The sequence below is a fragment of the Ranitomeya variabilis genome, chromosome 3, assembly GCF_051348905.1.
Source record: "Ranitomeya variabilis isolate aRanVar5 chromosome 3, aRanVar5.hap1, whole genome shotgun sequence".
NCBI classification, from domain to species: Eukaryota; Metazoa; Chordata; class Amphibia; order Anura; family Dendrobatidae; genus Ranitomeya; species Ranitomeya variabilis.
Window position 1 is genome coordinate 432,576,682 of NC_135234.1, and position 20,531 is coordinate 432,597,212.

At 42.9% G+C, this 20,531-nt stretch overlaps 1 protein-coding gene across 1 annotated transcript in view; it reads left to right on the top strand.

Moving 5' to 3' along the window:
• The window catches only part of LOC143816258 (S-adenosyl-L-methionine-dependent tRNA 4-demethylwyosine synthase TYW1-like), a 284,094-nt gene that overhangs the window by 153,520 nt on the left and 110,043 nt on the right, over positions 1-20,531 (top strand). The window contains exon 12 of the mRNA XM_077296426.1: positions 12,791-12,968. Within this exon, the coding sequence (XP_077152541.1) occupies positions 12,791-12,968 (178 nt within the window). The remainder of the gene's footprint in view (positions 1-12,790; positions 12,969-20,531) is intronic.

Genomic DNA, 20,531 nt, shown 5'->3' on the forward strand with positions numbered 1-20,531 from the left:
GCGACGTTTGTAATAAAGTAATACCTTCAGCTCCTGGGAAAAATGTAGGAAGATTCCCAGCGCTGGTTGAATCTGAGCAGTTTGCACAAGCCTTCTCCTCCCTGGGAAGCATTACGCCACCATTTGGCTTCAGGCTACACTTAGACACCTGTCACATAACCCAAGCTCATAAGGTATCGCTGCTTCGTCGCAATGCAAGTGAGTGGCGTGAAATTGTAACCTTGAGTGTACTAAGAAAAGAAAGTCGCAAACAAATCCGACTTGGTTGGACTTCTTGTGTCCTGGTTTGTCACAGATGCAGTACTCTCAGGGTCACAATATTACCCCATTCAGCTGCAATGTAGCAACGACATCTCGTGAACTTTGGTCGCATAACAGGTGTCACGGTCCAACTCGGCGCTTGGCCACGTCCTAACTTTTGCTCAGCCTTTCACAGACTTGCCGTATATACTCGAGTATAAGCCGACCTGAGTATAAGCCGACCCCCCTAATTTTGCCACAAAAAACTGGGAAAACTTAATGACTCGAGTATAAGCCTAGGGTGGAAAATGCAGCAGCTACCGGTAAATTTCAAAAGTAAAAACAGATACCAATAAAAGTAAAATTAATTGAGACATCAGTAGGTTGTGTTTTTGAATATCCATATTGAATCAGGAGCCCCATATAATGCTCCATAAAGTTTGATGGGCCCCATAAGATGCTCCATATTAAAATATGCCCCATATAATCCTGCATAAAGGGTAATAAGGGCCCCATAAGATGCTCCATAGAGATATTTGCCCTATATAGTGCTGAACAAACGTTATGGCCCCATAAGATGCTCCATACAGACACTTGCCCCATATAGTGCTGCACAAACGTTATGGCCCCATAAGATGCTCCGTACAGTCACTTGCCCCATATAATGCTGCACAAGCATTATGGCCCCATAAGATGCTCCGTACAGTCACTTGCCCCATATAGTGCTGCACAATCGTTATGGCCCCATAAGATGCTCCGTACAGTCACTGCCCCTTATAGTGCTGCACAATCGTTATGGCCCCATAAGATGCTCCGTACAGTCACTGCCCCTTATAGTGCTGCACAATCGTTATGGCCCCATAAGATGCTCCGTACAGTCACTGCCCCTTATAGTGCTGCACAATCGTTATGGCCCCATAAGATGCTCTGTACAGTCACTGCCCCTTATAGTGCTGCACAATCGTTATGGCCCCATACAGATGCTCTGTACAGTCACTGCCCCTTATAGTGCTGCACAATCGTTATGGCCCCATACAGATGCTCCGTACAGTCACTGCCCCTTATAGTGCTGCACAATCGTTATGGCCCCATACAGATGCTCTGTACAGTCACTTGCCCCATATAGTGCTGCACAATCGTTATGGCCCCATAAGATGCTCCGTACAGTCACTGCCCCTTATAGTGCTGCACAATCGTTATGGCCCCATAAGATGCTCCGTACAGTCACTGCCCCTTATAGTGCTGCACAATCGTTATGGCCCCATACAGATGCTCTGTACAGTCACTGCCCCTTATAGTGCTGCACAATCGTTATGGCCCCATACAGATGCTCCGTACAGTCACTGCCCCTTATAGTGCTGCACAATCGTTATGGCCCCATACAGATGCTCCGTACAGTCACTGCCCCTTATAGTGCTGCACAATTGTTATGGCCCCATACAGATGCTCTGTACAGTCACTGCCCCTTATAGTGCTGCACAATCGTTATGGCCCCATACAGATGCTCCGTACAGTCACTGCCCCTTATAGTGCTGCACAATCGTTATGGCCCCATACAGATGCTCCGTACAGTCACTGCCCCTTATAGTGCTGCACAATCGTTATGGCCCCATAAGACGCTCCATACAGTCACTTGCCCCATATAATGCTGCACAATCGTTATGGCCCCATAAGATGCTCCGTACAGTCACTGCCCCTTATAGTGCTACACAATCGTTATTGCCCCATAAGATGCTCCGTACAGTCACTGCCCCTTATAGTGCTGCACAATCGTTATGGCCCCATACAGATGCTCTGTACAGTTACTGCCCTTTATAGTGCTGCACAATCGTTATGGCCCCATACAGATGCTCCGTACAGTCACTGCCCCTTATAGTGCTGCACAATCGTTATGGCCCCATACAGATGCTCCGTACAGTCACTGCCCCTTATAGTGCTGCACAATCGCTATGGCCCCATACAGATGATCCGTACAGTCACTGCCCCTTATAGTGCTGCACAATCGTTATGGCCCCATACAGATGCTGTGTACAGTTACTGCCCCTTATAGTGCTGCACAATCGTTATGGCCCCATACAGATGCTCCGTACAGTCACTGCCCCTTATAGTGCTGCACAATCGTTATGGCCCCATACAGATGCTCTGTACAGTTACTGCCCCTTATAGTGCTGCACAAGCGTTATGGCCCCATACAGATGCTCCGTACAGTCACTGCCCCTTATAGTGCTGCACAATCGTTATGGCCCCATACAGATGCTCCGTACAGTCACTGCCCCTTATAGTGCTGCACAATCGTTATGGCCCCATAAGATGCTCCGTACAGTCACTGCCCCTTATAGTGCTGCACAATCGTTATGGCCCCATACAGATGCTCTGTACAGTCACTGCCCCTTATAGTGCTGCACAATCGTTATGGCCCCATAAGATGCTCCGTACAGTCACTGCCCCTTATAGTGCTGCACAATCGTTATGGCCCCATACAGATGCTCTGTACAGTTACTGCCCCTTATAGTGCTGCACAAGCGTTATGGCCCCATACAGATGCTCCGTACAGTCACTGCCCCTTATAGTGCTGCACAATCGTTATGGCCCCATACAGATGCTCCGTACAGTCACTGCCCCATATGCTTTTGCTGTGATTAAAAAAAAAAAAAAAATCACATACTCACCTCTCTTCGCTCAGGACCCCCGGCACTTTCAATATTTACCTGCTCCTTGTGCGGCTCCGTCTTCAGCACTGACGTTCAGCAGAGGGCGCGCACTGACTATGTCACCGCACCCTCTGACCTGAGCGTCACAGCCAGAGGACGCTGATGACGGAGCCGCACCGGAACGAGGAGCGGTAAATATCGCGATGCGCAGCGCTGTATACTCACCTACTGCTGGCGCTGTGCAGTCCCTGCTTCTTCCAGCGCTGCATCTTCTTCCTGTGTTGAGCGGTCACAGTTACCGCTCATTACCGAAGAGTAAGGAAGAATATGCAGCGCTGGAAGAAGCAGGGACGCGCAGGGACCGCTTCCAGCAGTAGGTGAGTATAATTAGATAGCCCCCGCCCCCCCCTCCCCTGCCGACCCCCGGGTATGACTTGAGTATAAGCCGAGAGGGGGACTTTCAGCCCCAAAAAATGGGCTGAAAATCTCGGCTTATACTCGAGTATATACGGTATAAGGGTTTATATAAAAGTAGATCTGTCAGTAGGATCAACCCTCCTAAGTAGTCTATAGGGGCATAAAGGTCATAGAAAGCCTAATAAAATGAGACGTTGATATCTGCGATCTGATGTCTTATTCCAGTGATATCCATGTTTTTATTGTATGCAAATGAGCTGTTAAGATCTATGGGTCGGATACTGATTTCCTTGGGAATTTGCCTAAGGAGCTTATTATTTATTGATTTTTTTTGTATATATTCTTTATTAAGAAAATTTCAATAATATAACAGGAAAGCAAAAAAGGGTAATTATTTTCCGGAAAAAATAAAAAAAGAATAGAATAACAAACAAACAAACAAAAAAAAAACAATCGTAATAAACCGCAACGATAACATTACAAGACTGCAGATTTCCGAACTCAAATCAAGGCATCAGCATTACAGAACAGGCTATATGTAAAGAAAAAGAAAAAGGGAATAACGAAAGAAATTTGTAGGGAGACAGAAATTACCAGTTGTGTGCTTATTTGGTGATCCTCTGAGGCGTTCAACCAGGCTTTCCATGCGTTGAGAGTGTTTAGGTTTTTAGATCTTGAAATTCTAATTTTCTCTTATATACCAATTTGGTTGGACTCTTTTATCCATTCTTTGCAAGTACTGGTCTCTACATCTTTCCAATGTCTTGCGATAGTTATTTTAGCTGCGTTAAGCATGTGAGATATCAGGGAGCCCTTTTCAAAGTGTAAATTTTAAGGATCCAGATTGAATAGAATGAAACTTGACGTTAATGGGATGTTTACGTTTAAGGTTTTCTTTATATGCTCTCTAACTCTCTCCCAGACACTTTTAATTTTTGTGAGATGGAGAACCCTTCTCTTTGGTGCATCTCCAACAAAGAGGGGAGATTGAGCTGTCTATTTTATTCAATGTCAGGTGTTTTATACCATCTTGATATGATTTTATAGTTAAGCTCTTGGAATCTCACTGAAGATGTTAGGAAGTGGCTGTTTTTAAAGATTGTATTAATTTCTTTTGGGAGAAATTTTGTGTTTAGTTCCAATTCCCATTTTTTTTAATGAAATCTGGGATCTCCTGAGTTGGGGTTAGGTTCTTATTTATTTTGGCTATCGTTTTTTCCTTTCTTTTTGTGTTCATAAATAGTTTAAGAATTGGCGGATCAGGTGCTGAGGTAGATATGTCTGGGAGATAAAGTTTTGTTACTTCCTGTAGAGTTTGAGTTTCCTCATCTTTCAAGTGAAGGTTTTTAGTGAGTGAGCTGATCTTGTTCTTGCTCATACATCTATTTTTGTACACCAAGGAGTAAATCGGCAAGTTTCTGAAGGGAGTCGAGAGCCTGATTTTTCCTGTTGAGAGATCTATAATTATTAGGGATCAAAAGCAAGATAGGAGTGGCTTTGCATATATTTGGAATAAGATTAATTGTTTTTATTTGTTTTGTGCCATAATCTGAGGGTAGTCAGGAGCTTATTTTTTAATTGAAAGCGGATGTTACTAGTGTAAGACATGGAATAGCTCACATTCTGCTCTCTTGATCTACATGTCTCACACTGATTATGCATACTAAGAAAAACGTGGATATCTCTGGTGTGGAACATCGGATCACAGATAAGGTCTCATATTATTCAGCTTCCTTTGATATACATGCCCATATAGATGGCTTAGGAGGGTTGAGCCTACTGGCAGACTCCATGTAAAGACAGCGGAGCCTGTAGAAATCATTAGATAATGCTTTTTACAATGCATGGTCAGTTTTTCATATATGTAAATGACTTGATAAGGGCCATAGAAGTGTATGAACCCTACCAGGCGGGCAGAGCATGCTAAGGAGGGTGAATGTAGTACCCAGATTTCAGCAGGTGCTGGACGGCCTCCTGGCTCAGAAAGCTTGTCCTGAATTTTCTCCAGAGGCTTGGAGTTATTACCTTTTCATGCAAAATTTAATTGAGGCAAATATAGAGTAGTTTTATATTAATGTTGTTTTAGGTCATATGATCACCCCCTAAGTCTTGGATCATAGAAATGTCATTACTTATTTATATTATAAACTCTCATTTAAAATTAACTAATTCTGCTGGAAAATGTAAAGAGATCTTTGAAACTCGCTAAACCGATTTAATTTTGCAGCTAATGGTAGAGATTATTGAATGATGTAAATGGTGTTCATTACGGAGCCTGCTCTGCATGCACAAGCATTGGGTTGTGTGTGCTTGCATGTAAGAGTAGCATGGAGAAATCTCCTTGGAGTTGCTGATGACAGTGCGAAGCCACAAATCTGCAATGGCATGACTGTACAGCCATGAAGAATGGATCTGGCTTGTGAAATTGGATAACGTGCTTCCTGAGGGGCTCTTCCAGCCTGTTAGAGGTATTCATAATTGTCAGGGAGACGTACATTAGTGTAACAGATGAACACTATCCTATTGACTAGACACTCGGACTGGTTGCAGAAGACTTTAGAATAGATTGAACCTACCTACTCCATTTGTTACTTTAGCCTGCTCTTTATTCCCAGTCTAGTTTAGCAATGCTCCTTTGTCTAGGTCCTGCAGACACTGATGGAACTGTAAGGCCAATGTTTCATCTGTTTCTTAATAGTTTATTTGCAACTGTAACTGAGCAATGGCTTGATAATAATTTTTATATTTTTGAGATACTGTTTTTGAACAATTTTTTTCTATTAGATTTATTTTAAGCATTTTGTCCCCTTATGTTAAGGGAATCTGTTTCTAGTTTTTTTCTGCATAATTTGAGAAACGCATAATGTAGGGGAAGAAGTCTTGATTCACTTGCTGTAGTTTTTATAAAATCATTGTTTTATCAGTTGCACATTCACTAGAGAGATGACTAGTTGGCCTGCTGCCTGGTAGTCCAACCACGCCCCCACTACTGATTGGCAGTATATGCACAGTGTACACAGAAATCTACCAATCAGTGGTGTGGGCGGGATTATACAGAGCTCAGCATTTAGAGAACTCGTAGATCTGCAGCAAAATTCAAAGAACAGAAAATTCGCACTCACTAAATCCTTGTAGTTTAAACATGTCCTTTATTCTGTGTTATGTGGCCATACTTCAGCGGAAAGTAAGTAAAAAGAGGAGGCATGGCGGGCAACAGGTGGTGGACTACAGCAGTTTTGCATCTGTTTGGAGCTACCACGGGTCCATGTTAAAAATAGTGTGTACTCCCTTTTTCATGGGTGGTAACATCATACACGTCATGACACAGAAAAACAATATACAATCTTTTTAACAACAGACATGTGAAGTTTATCATTAAGCTCTAAAAGACCTTGGACATCAGTGTGTAAAAAATCCATCTAGCAGTCTTTTTCAATAACAATCGATTATAGTCACTTCATTGTATGGGATATTTTACATGTTCTAAGCCTGCAAACCAGAGGGTATTGGGATCCGCATTGTGATGATCTTGTATATGTTTAATTAATTTAGGAGATCCTTTGCTAGTAATAATGGAATGACCGTGTTCTCTGAACCGAACAAACAATGATCTAAAGGTTCTGTGGGCACCTTCTATGTAGCTTTAGTTCCTTCCATAAATTTTCTACTGTAGTCACGCCTGGTAATTGGCTCGGCCATTCTAGCAGCTTTATTTTCTTTCTCTGAAACCAATTGAGAGTTTCATTGGCTGTGTGTTTGGGAATATTATCTTTCTGTAATGTCCACTCTCATTTCATCTTCATCATCCTGGTAGATGGTAGCAGATTTTTATCAAGAGTGTCTCTGTATAGTTGTCCATTCATCTTTCGTTCAATTATGACATTTGCCAGTGCTGTATGCTGAAAAACAGCCCCACGTCATGTTTCCCACCTCTAAAGGTCACTGTTGGTATGGTGTTTTTGGGGTGATATGCAGTGCCTTTTGGCCTCCAAGCATGATGTGTATTACAGCATCTAAAGAGTTCAGTTTTGCTTTCATCCGTCCAGACTTAATTCTCTCAGCATTTCCCAGGCTTGTCTAAATGTTGTTGAGTAAACTTTAAATGCACTTGGTCTTGCTTTTTGTTCAGCATTGCAGTCTTGAGTGAGGGAGTGTGCATGGAGGTTGAGTGCATTACTTATCGTTTTCTTTCAAAAGTTTGTACCTGCTGATTCCAGCTCTTTCTGTAGCTCTCTGTGGGTGATCTTCGACTCTTGGACAACTCTTCTGATAATTATTTTCACTTATGCCTGATATCATCTGAAGAGCACCTGGTTGTGTCTGATTTATGGTGAAATGATGTTCTTTCCACTTCCAAATTATGGCCCCAACTCGCTCACTGGCACCTTCAATAGTTTAGAAATCCTTCTGTAACCAATGCTATCCATATGTTGTGCAGCAATAAGGTTGTGAAGGTTCTGAGACAGCTTACTGGTTCTGCCCATCATGAGATTTTTCTGGTGTGACACCTTTTTATAGGCTTAGTTGAACAAGCTGATATTATTTATTGTTAAGTGTCAAGATTGCTTTTTAATTATTGATAATTTCAGCTGGTGTCATGGCGTTACATGGCTTTTTACACTTGTCTTCATGTGTTCAGTACTTTTTTTTTCTCGTGCCATTTCTCATTGTTACATGTGACTTAATTTATGGACATCTATTGTTTTGATTTTTTTTGTTTTATATGGATTGGACAAGTTGTTACTGACATCTGGTGAGCCTTTCGTGTCAATTGCACTGTGAGAAATATATTTACTTGGAAAATGTACTTATTTCGCCCACTGTGTATGTATTTTATATATTGTTTGTTGCTCACCCACCATTTGTGTATCTGCTATTACCATGTTGGATATTTTATCCTCTTTATTCCCTTTTTTTATTCAACTTTTTTTTTCATTGTTACGGTAAATGTCATTAATATAATTTTTTACTACTTTCAATAAGTACCTTCCCAGCATGTTCCTTTTCGTTGGTTTCTATTTAATTTGGGAGTGTAATTATGATGTATTTTGGTATAGGTATTGTTGGAGAGCGTAAATATTAGATGACTTTTATGTAATGTCCTATTACCATGCCAAGTTCCTACCTGACTAAGCATCCAACTTTTTTTTTTTTTTGTAATTTGATAGAGGTTTTAAATGATAGTTAATCTGCAGCTTGCAGGAGGATGTGCATTGTATGGCTAAATAGGAAATAAATTCTTTCAAGGGGAAAGGACTTTTGAAGGTCAATTTTTGTTTCAGATGAGATGTTTAGACCTGGGATTTAGTCTGCTATTTTATAATATGAAATATTACTAAATGATTTGAGGGTCTCTTAAGTTACTATGAGTGAGGTTTCTTTATTTTCAAGGGCAATTTTATTGTCAACCATAACTGTTTCCTCTAATTAAACAATGGGATATTGTTTTTTCGACAAGGAGTACTAAAATTTGAATAAAATCAAATGGGAAAGTGGAATCTTATTTTTTTATTCTGCTTTTTCCTTAGAGGTGGTCCAAAACTAATACTGATTTCCATGTCTATTTATTGTAATAATCGAATAGCTTTTAAAATATACTTTAATGAAAAGTCCCTACCATTTTGATGTCGTTTCGTTTGAGAATCCTCAGTGCATGTTGGGGTAATCAAACAGGACATCTTCAGGGGGCATCAGCTGATATCACTTGTGTAGCCTCTGTCTCCACCCTGAAATGAATCGTTATCCGTGACGTCCAATTCAGAAGCTGGGCTAGTTCTTTATCTACTGAGCATGTATGTGTTGGTTATCTCTTCCGTCATATGCTTAGTACAAGCTCCATTGTCACTGTGCAATATTCTTACTGCATAGTGTCTGTGCCCTCCCTTGCTTGGTGTACTATACGACAAGCTGGCAACAGAGCGCACTGTTAGTGTGCATTGTAAGGAAAGAATGTGTCAAGCATTACAATAGACTTTTTGGATATTTGTTTTGGACTAATCCTTTAAGGAACATGTCTGTTCTATAAGATATATATGTTCATGAAATGTAGTCAGATCATTTTCAATATGTCCTATATGATAGTTGCAGCACATGTGACATACAGTATATCTTCAAAGAGGTTACAATCCCTCGATCATTTTCAATTTACTATGATCTTGTCTCCTTGAAAATGCAGTACAATTACATGTACTGTAGGATGCAATAGAGGAGGAGGCACTGAGCAGACTAATAGTTAAGTTGAAAAGATTAAACCTGTGTTTTATAAAATTCAATCTTTGTTCTATGTTTAGGAGTCCAGTGGGCTATCTGAAATGGCCACTGAATGAAAACTCATATGGGATGCCAGTTGGAGAGATCAGTCAATGAATCCGTGGAAACCATTGGATTGCACTTTGATATCGGAGTGCCTTCCGATGGCTGACAAAAGTGGAGAAAATGGAGACAGAGAAAAAAAAAATGTCTTAAAGAAAGTTGGGCAACACTATGCTCTGACTCTGATCAGAGTTTCATAAGCGAGTAATTTGCATAATCAGCCTGATTCACTCGAATGAGAGACTACACCGTTGTCTGCACTTATTGATCCATGGCCCAATTTTGATGTTGTGATACCCATTGTAGGGGTTTTTAATAGTGGTCAGGAGTGACCTTAGGGACAGCTATGTGGGGTTATACACAACAAGCTGCAATGAACTGTGGAGTAGGGCACCATTATCATAGCCATAATTATTTTTTCTTGCCGTGTGTGCTACAGTGTTTATGTGGATTGGATGTGATGGACTAGTCCTTACTCCTCATTGGCATCAATGTTCCTTGGTTGTCCGTGACCTTGTTACCGATTGTTCTTTCCTGGACTTGACCTCTTTTGATAGGTACTAGCCACTACATTTTGTAAATACCCCACAACACCTGAGACTTTGGAGATGCTTTCATTCAATCACTATGCCACCACAATTAGGCATTTGTCAAAGTTGCTCAGATCCTTACGCCTACTCATTTTCTTACTTCTAACTTTGAGAACGGACTGTTCACTTGATGAATGGATGCTTGGCTATCTAGTGTTTGACTTGGCCTTTTTTTTTTAAATAACCATCTTTTCTTAAGGCACCTTCAAATATCAATGCCATTTGGTCTCAGCATGGACCATAATCCAGACTGACTGTGGCCCTCCCGACATGTCACATTGTCAGACATATATGAAGCTGTCACTCTCAGGTCAGGAGATCTGCAGCCTATCCATACACAGTCCGATTTGCACAGACATCTGAAACAGATCACTGCTGTCCTACAAACCAGACATCAGCTGTGTGACCTACATATTTTATCATTTTCAATTCCGTTCTTTCTATTATCTACACTTGAATAGCCATGCTTAAAGAGTAATCGTCATTTTAATTTTATTTAGTAAATCAATAGTACTCCTAATAATAAGCAACTTTGTGATATCTCATCAGAGAAATCTGCTTCATTCTCTTCCTGCACTCATCTTCCATGCTCAGCTCATGGGTAAAATCTGTGTTCAGTGAAGAGATATTTTCCAGTTATTGAAATAAGAGATGGCAGTTGGTGATTATAAAATCCTATGGATGAGGTAGGAGGTGGAGTTGGATGCAGACACAGGCATTCTGCTGCAAGAGCTTCTGAAACCGTTCTCCATAGAATCTTGCAAGCACCAAGTGTCATCTATGTCTGTAATGGGTACATCTGTATTCACTGAAGACAGATTTTACCTGTGAAGTGAGAATTTTGAGAAGGAATGATCAGTTCAGGAGGAGAAAGAAGCAGATTCATCTGATAAGCTGTATTACAAAGTTTTTTTTATTTTCACATGTAATATTGATTTGTGAAGTAAGCTAAAACGATGGTTACTCTTTAAGTACTATATTTCATTACAATCTTTATTTTCTAAGGCATTAAAGAATGAATTTGTCACAAAGTAGAAGCCATAACACTTTAATCTGACGTGTTCACTTTATTATTATTTTTTTTTAAATAGTCAAAAGTAATTACCGTAATAAAAAAGGTAAATAAAGAGCAATCCTGAGACCACTTCCAGATAAATTAATCAGCTGCCCGCCGAATATACTTTTCCCCACTATACAAATCAGACTAGAGATGACCACGCACAGAAATTGAAACTGGTTTAAAAACTTATCTGGAATAAATGTAGTACTGAATTAAGTATGCTAAACCTGCTGGTGGTCATCAGTGTGTTTGCTAGACGATAAATATGTTTACTTAGTTAGCGCTACTGCATATAGAGCTTGGGGCAAGGCAACATTTTTATAATGCCACATTTCGAGACCTAATTCTTTTAAATTCCACACCATAAACAAACTGATTTAAAGGGCTTGTCCTATCTTCTTTCCTCAGGAGCGAACCGCTCCTCTGCCGCCTTGCTTCTTCTTTGCTGGTGGGGCAGAGTGCTCCTAAAGATTGGCTTTTTGGATCAGTAGCATGATCTCACTGCAAACTGAGCCTTCTTACATACTGCAAGCGCAGACACTTTTGTCTAGGCAGCATGAGAGAAACGCAGCGGTACTGAAGCTTCACAGCGGCAGGAGCAGGCACTGATGCCTAGAGCTTGAAAGCAGCGCACACTGCTTGTCTAGGTGACTGGTCTCTGAGAGTGGTCAGTAACCCAGGCAATCAGCCGTACACTATTGAATTAAGAATCCTTCTGTTTTACCAGCACTTTCCAGTACACATTAATGAAGATGAGAAAACCTCCTTTAAGTCCCGAAAGCTGCTATTTATCCCGCTTTTGATCTTCCCTTACACTGTATAGACAGAAAGCAGTTGATCAGCTGCAGGAGCTGGAACTTGGCTAACCACAACTTCTAAATATCGGGGACTCCATAGTGCTCACATGGCGGGGAGGATTACCATTCTTTACTCATACTGCAGGATATCAAAAGTGATTTTGTGAAAACAATTAACTAAAAATTGCTAAAGCAAATGAGACCAGCCCTAGAGTATGGATCGGTGTCACTACTTTATGCTTTTCTCAGTTTATGGTTCATCAGTTATATGTTGGACATTATTCCAATATTTAGTGTACATGAACACTGTGAAGCATATTAGGCACAGTAGTTGACATATAACGTTTTTGTCGAAAAAGATAACCATCTTTTTTCTTTTTTTTTTTGAGAGAGCCTAGCTTTCTAAAATCTTTCTTTTTATTTAGAAAGCCCAGTGCATAACCTTTTCTGTACCATTGTGACCTCCACAAGGAGAACTGGTAGTCCTGAGTGTTGCATATAACCCAGTCAAGCCGCCTTGAACTGATGGGTGTCAGATGGCTGATGTACCTAGTCACGTTTGAGATGTTTTGGACATTTCCTTTAAGGATAGTTACCTAGGAGTTGCACTAGACCAGAGCCTGAGTAGGAAAGCTCATTTCCTACAATAGATAAAACCCAGAAGCCTGACATTAAATATAGAATAAGTTTTTTGCTCTGCTAATAGTTTTCCCTTTCCTGCAGGGGTACCTGGTGTGAAGGCTGATCGATTTGAGGAAGGCATGGCCGTCAAGCACTGTGCATTGTCTTTAGTAGGGGAGCCAATAATGTATCCTGAGATCAACAGATTTCTAAAATTACTTCACCACAAGGAAATCTCTAGTTTTTTAGTTACAAATGCACAATTCCCAGAAGAAATAAGGTATTGAGATATTCTACTTCTCGATTAACATTGTCTGTTTTATGTGCAGTAATGAATTTTGTAATAGTATGTTTTCATTCTTCTCTAGAATGGTTTCATGTATAGACCAATGTGTTGGCTATGTTTCCAAGTTACAGTTGTTAGGCTTACTGCGATTTGTTTATGGTCAACTTTAAAGGGAATCTGTCAGTAGGGTCATCCCTAAGCTGGTTATATGGGCATGTAGGTCAAAGGAATGATTCCGAGATATGTTATCCAATGTGTTTTTCCAGAGTTAACCATGTTTATCTTGTATCTAAATGAGCTGTTCAGAACTATGGGATGAACACTGATCTGCATGAGAATGTGTCTCCAGAGATTATTTTAGGTAAAAAGGCTCATCACCAACATTGGACATGTAACTAACACAGAACAACAGAAGTGAACTTTGTCTAAACACTTTATCAGCTGCAGCTCTCACAGCTCTGCTGTGTTGCAGCACTGTCTGCTTGTGAGATGGAGCTGAAGCTGAGAAGAACCTGCTGATCTGTCCGTTATAATCACACACAGCTCTGCAGTGAGATCAGGAGAGCAGAGAGTGGTCATCACACATCACACTGGTAATAAGCTCTGGAGGCAGATTCTCTGGCAGACCCATAGTCCTGAATAGCTAATTTACATATAAGAAAAACATGGATATCTCTAGTATAATACATTGGATCGCAGATATCACATTATCTTTTTATTCAGCTTCCTATGACCTGCATGCCCATATAGACTGTATAGGAAAGTTGATCCTGCTGACATATTCCCTTTAATAGTGTTAAATGCATGACACCAGTGGCAGCCATACTGTCGGACACTGTGCTGCTAACTTGATTGTATAGTCTGATTTGCATTTGTCTACACTACTCTGCACATACACTCCCCAGTTAGATTTTCTGAGACAAGTAGTAAAGTAGGGCAGGATGTTTGGTTACAGACATCATTACTGCCCCTTTGGAGCTCCCAATCTAAATTTCCCATCAGTACGTTTTTGTAGTGTGGGAGGAAACTGGAGTGCCTGGAGGAAACCCACGCAAACACTGGGAGATATATGTATATAATGTGTAATCTATATGCTTTATTTTAATGTACATGCTTATAATTGTTGAAAACGTATATATCTTTGAATATGTCTCTTTTCGCCTAATAAGTATGTGCTTGGTGGGTGTATTTCATCTGTTGCCCATACATATTGTCATAAATGTAATAGTAAAATAGGTTCAATTTCTAAACCATCTCTTGAGGCCTTGATTTGGCCAGATGGACAAAGTTGGATATGCTATTTCTCCTATTTATAGAAAGCTAAAATCATAGCAATAAGTATGGCATTAATAGCTCCTGCCTGGGAACTCTGAGGCAGGGCAGATACAATTAAAGGGTTTGTCCGATCCAAATCGATAAGTCTACCATCTACCAGCCCCCATCTGAGATCACCAAGGGGAGTGTCTTGTTCCTGCTAAAAGCAGATTTGGAATTACTTCCATTGTTCAGTGCTGGGAGATTCAGTTTGTTTTAGAACTGCACCATTTTCCAATCATTGTACTCCCCTCTGCAAAGACCTATGTCATTCATGTGACATGAGTTCTAGTAATTTAATTTGGTTTTATCCTTTTTATTTGTATGTGATTGTATATACTGTATTGTCTTGTCCCAATTGTAATATTTTTTTACATTTTTATAAACGCTGCCTAATTTCTTGGATTAAATGTGTAAAATGTAATAGATTTTTACCTCTTGCTCTATAAACAACTGCACCTCTGAAGCCTTGTGAGGCCTCTTTGTTACCATAAACTGGCATCCAACTGTATGTATATATGTGTTTGTGAATATGTTGTGGCGATCGTACTAACTCAGGTGCAGCAGGAGGAAGACAGGAGGCGCGTTTCTTTAAAAGAAAGTCCATGCAGGTTTATTTGCTCTATAAACCCCAAAGCACAACAAAAGGTAAACAGCCTTCAGAGCAGGCAAAACACAAAATGTCCTTAGCTGGGCTCTCTGCTCTCTGCTCCCTCAGGCCTCTGGGCACACAGGCTGGGGCAAAGTCCAGCATGCAGGCTCGGTCTGGAGCCACACACACAGGAGGCCTTTTACCTCCCAAGACACAGACCATGTGCCAAACAGCCTCCATTACGTAGGCTGTAACCACACCCACAAGTGAGGTATGTGGGTAGCCAGACATGCCCATCTCTCATAGCTACCCGCAACCCAAACCCAGGTGCACTAAATGACATCCTAGTGCTTACGTTCACTAAAGAAAAATACTCCTGGTTACATCACAGGGAGCAGCCATCCCTGTGTTACATACCTCAAATTGATTACGCGGCCATTATTTTCCTTACATACCTTACCCCTCTGCATAAAGCCATGGAGCTTGGCACCTTCCCTTACCCGACCAGAGACTCTTCTGTCGCCTTTGGAAGTAAACACGTCTATCATTCAGGTTTTGTTACTGAAGCCTTTTGGAACAGCAGGTTATCTGACTCCGTCACCTCCTCTGATGGGGTTGCCCTTTTGTCGGACCACCCCCATCCCCGGAGGTCAGTACAGTGTTGCGATTCCCTTGATCCCATACCTTCTGTCTGGTCTGCCTCTCTGTTCCCATGTCTGCTACAGGGTCCCCTGCCTAGGCCACTCAGCCCTGAGCTAACACTGGAGTCACTACTTCTAACTCTTCCATTCTTTAGGGAACCCCTTCGTCTCTCCAGAACTCGGGTTGAAAGTGGCCACTATCTTTTTAGCACTTTTTGAAGCTTTTTATTGATCTGCAGCCTGTCAAGTCTTAGCTGCTCTACCTCTCAAGTACGCCACGTAATATTCAAGGAGTACTCGGATATTCTTAATGCTTTCCATTGATCCGACAACGAAGAATGGAACCATTCCATCTTCACCAGCTACCTGGGCTTCGTTATCAGCCAGAATCCTCACACTCTCCACAGCAGACTTATCTACGATCTCCTGCATTAATTTTCCACGTTTCCCAATGATTTTTCTCACCAGATTCCTGGGCACTTGAATGACGTCCTCCACCAATTCCAACCGACCTTGAGCTTTCTTTGCATGCTCCAGTTGTCGAGCGGCTTCCTCATTCCTCAACAAGATCTTCCTTTTCATGCAAAGACCGTGTAGGTGCATGTCACTCAGGATAGCCACCTTCTTCATCGTGACTTCCCTAGTCGACAGTATAACAAACTGCTTTGACTCTGGCTCCCAGTTCACACTACATGCTTCCACCGCCTTTCTAAATGCCTCATGCACAGCCTCACTGGCACAAGCTTGCTGCACGTCCTCGGGTACCTCTGCCATGCACTTGAAGAGCGAAGTCTCACCTCCTTGGATATAGTGTTTGATCTTCTCATCTTGAGTCAGAGCAGTTTTTCAATACGTCGACCTTTGTGAGGCCGTCTGCGTGGCACTTCCCCTGCTGGATTTCTTCCCCCCTGGAGGCCACTTCTTTGGTCAGTCTCCCCAGCTCACTCTCCTTCATTGTGATCAGATCGGGAGAGTGGCGACAGTTCGTTCTGTAGAGCAGAGAGCTTGGTTTTTCAGCCGTCCATGTATTTCTGGAGCTGGGCCTCCTGCTCGATCTTGAGGTCTCAAAGAACTTTATCCTGCTCCCCTGCCAGGCAGCGACGCTCGTCCTCCCTCTTGCGAAGCTCCTGCTGATGCTTCTCTTGGGCCTCTCTGATACATGCATGTTCTTTTTCTCCAAGTCTGCGGACAGTTCTCAGAGGGCTTGTTCACGTTGTGTCCCCGCTGTTCGCGCTGAACTTATTTTTTACTCCATAGCCGCGATTTCCTCAGATTTCTGTTCTTTGAGATGCTTTTATTCGGCCTGTAAATCTGCCACTTTTTGCTTCAAACTCTTTGGCGAGGTCCTAGATCTTCTGAGCTTTGTTGCAGCAGGTCATTTCCAGCTGAGGCACTTGTTCTATGTCCTCCTGCCGAGCAGAGCGCAGCTTCTCCTCGGTGGAGCAGATGGTATGAAGCCGCTTCTGCTCCTGCGCTTCCTTCTCTTCGAGCTGATCCTTGGCTGCTGAGAGCTCCGACTCCAGGTGACGCACCTGATCCAGCTGCACAGAGTTGGCGGCTTTCGTACTCGACACCTTCAGCCTCTCTATTGCCAGCTGATGACAGATGTCGTCGTGCTCTTTCTCCAAGCTTTGGACGTGCACTTCCACCTTCCGGAAACTGTTGGCTTGCTCTTTCCACGTGCGCATTTACTTTGTCAGATTGTTGATTTGATCCTCTCGTTGTCAGGTGGGAGCGGTCGATTCGGACAGCTTCTCTGTTTTTGCTCAGAGTTCTTCTCCAACTGAGATCTTAGCTATTGGATCCCTACCACCACCCTGGGTCAGTTTTATTTTCCCCATGTCATCGACTACCTCTGTGCTGGGGTTTGTCAGTGGCAAAGTGGCCTCCTTATCAAGGACATTAACCTTGTTTGCCCCTGACCCTGTCTCTTCTTCACCTCTCTTCTCAGAGGGTGTAGCCTGTCCTGCCATTCTGCTGCCGCCATGTCCCCGGCGATGAGGGGAAGTCTTGTCATCTGTACCCGGGTCCACCTTACTGCACTCTTTCACTTGCGTCAGTCTGAATGGGAGTCGCCACTGCTCACTCTGTCACCCTGAAACAAGTCCCCACTTAAACAGGTGTCGGACCCCTTTCCTGGAACTACCCCATTTTAAACGATCACACTGTTGGTCACCTCTGTTAAGTTTCATAGTTGGTCAGACCCACACTTTTCCCTGGTCACCCCTAACTGTGGGACATCGACCTTAGGGGGCGCTACCTCCTCCTCTTTATGCATCACACCACCGGTAACCCCTACAGCCGCCTGCTATGGTGGGGATCCTTTAAGGTCATTCCGGCTACCCTCTAAGCAATCAGACACTCACCTTTCCTCCCACAAGTCCCAAAACAATTCAAAGTCCTGACCGATTACAATAGTGTACGGCAGGTCCAGGACTACATGGACATCATGGCTGGTAAGAATCGTGGGTGTCTCAATGATTACCCTGTATTAAAGTGTATCGTGGCACAGCTGTAGTGGTGCTCAAAAGAAGGTTCCCACACCAGAAACTAAATATGATAAATTTTGGCACTCAACTTTGTCAACCTGAAAGAATTTTATTCGCAGCCACTTGTACAAACGTTTCGGTCAATAAGGTTGACCTTCTTTAGTATACTTGCTATTATGAAATAACGTATATTTGTGGCTCAAGTCAAAAGGGGTCCTACTCGGATCCTATGAGGTAATGTAAATGATGCTAATGTGCAGATAATCCGATAGAGGTCTCTGGTTAGTTACTTCCGGAGTGATGTCCTTCTCAGAGAATCAGATCCCATGATCTGTGAACAAGCGGTGGACACCGCGTTCCTGACAGATGCCATCACAGCCCACCCTAGACAGGGACAAGCACCATCTCGGTCCACAATACGGATCTGAACACCACATAAAACTATATGGGATCTGATTCTCTGAGAAGGACATCACTCCACAAGTTACTAACCGGAGACCTCTATCGGATTATCTGCACATTAGCATCATTTACATTACCTCATAGGATCCGAGTAGGACCCCTTTTGATTTGAGCCACAAATATACGTTATTTCATAATAGCAAGTATACTGAAGAAGGTCAACCTTATTGACCGAAACGTTCGTACAAGTGGCTGCGAATAAAATTCTTTCAGTTGACAAAGTTGAGTGCCAAAATTTATTATATTCAATGATTACCCTGGACACGGATAATCCCTAGGGACCCCGTGGATGCAGTAGACCTCCATCTTCCTTCCGGGGATCAGATATACAGGGAGTGTGGCGCTCACCAGGGTCATCGGGCTCCCTGAGTCCAGAAGTCCAGTCACGCACTCTCCATTGACTTCCACAGTACAGCGCTGCGACAACTTGTCAGATGGAAAGTCAGTAGATAATCCTGGACATGCACTGTTCGAATACTGTTCCCACCAACAGTCCCTCGGTGCATTCGTTGCCACCCCTTTTGGGACTCCACCCCCTTTTTGGTCACCTCCCTTTTTGGACTCCACCCTCTTTTGGGCCACCTCCCCTTTTTGGGGCTCCACCCCCTGTCTAGCAACCATCCCTCCTTGGAGTGCACACTGTGGACTCCCCACGGTCCTCTCAGGCCCCTCACTGCCTGTGCACGACAGTCTTTCTGCCCCAACAGTTCCACACAGCGCGAATCCTCACTGCTACGCAAGGCTCTGCCAGGCTCCGCTCTGCAGATTTCATGGACCCCCCGATCCACAGCAAGCCGCCCGTAGTTCGCAGCCTCGTGGACCGATGCCCGCAGTCTACCACCAATTGTAGCGATCGTGCTCACTCAGGTGCGGCAGGAGGAAGACAGGAGGTGTGTTTCTTTAAAAAAAAAAAAAAAAAAAAAAGCCCGTGTAGGTTTATTTGCTCCATAAACCCCTAAACACAACAAAAGGTAAACGGCCTTCAGAGCACGCAAAACAACGCAAAATGTCCTTAGCCGGGCTCTCTGCTCCCTCAGGCCTGTGGGCACACAGGCTGGGGCAATGTCCAGCACGCAGGCTCGGACTGGAGCCACACACATAGGAGGCCTTCTACCTCCCAAAACACAGACCATGTGCCAAACAGCCTCCATTACGTAGGCTGTAACCACACCCACAGGTGAGGTATGTGGGTAGCCAGACCCACCCATCTCTCATAGCTACCCGTAACCTGGACCCAGGTGCACTAAACAACATCCTAGTGCTTACGTGCACTAAAGAAAAGTACTCCTGGTTACATCACCGGGAGCAGCCATCCCTGTGTCACATACCTCCCATTGATTACGCGGCCATTAGCCTCCTTACAATGTAAGTAAAATATATATATAATTTCATTATAATGTGTATGTATAATCTACATGGATGACTTCAAGCTGTATGAGAAAAACAAGCGAGATATCAATTCACTAATCCACCTGACAAGGATCTACAACGAAGATATCGAGATGTCCTTCGGACTGGAGAAGTTCGGCCTGTTGTTAATAAAGACGCAAATTAGTCAAAACTAATGGAGTGGAGTTACCAGCAGGGTGCATAGCAGATGTACAGACATGCTACACACAGGGATACGGTAACCATTATGAGGAGTCAAATAAAGCGGCAACATCCAAATACCATCAAAGGTTAAGACCGGTCTCGAAGAGCCAGCTCAATGGGAAGAATAAAATCCACGCCATCAATACATATGCCCTGCCAGTTATCAGATACCCTGCTGGCATAGTGTGCTGGCCAAAAGAATAGATGGAAGCTGCAGATGTGAGGACATGAAACTCCTCACATTGCATGGAGGACTCCACCCTAAAGGTACCGTCACACTCAGCGACGCTGCAGCGATATAGACAACGAGCCGATCGCTGCAGCGTCGCTGTTTAGATCGCTGTAGAGATGTCAAACACAGCAGCTCCACAACGATGTAGGAGCGATCCTGTGATGTAACGGTGACTCACTTATCGTTCTCGCAGGTCGTTAGCTCCATGTAAAACATTGCTGGCATCGTTGCTTT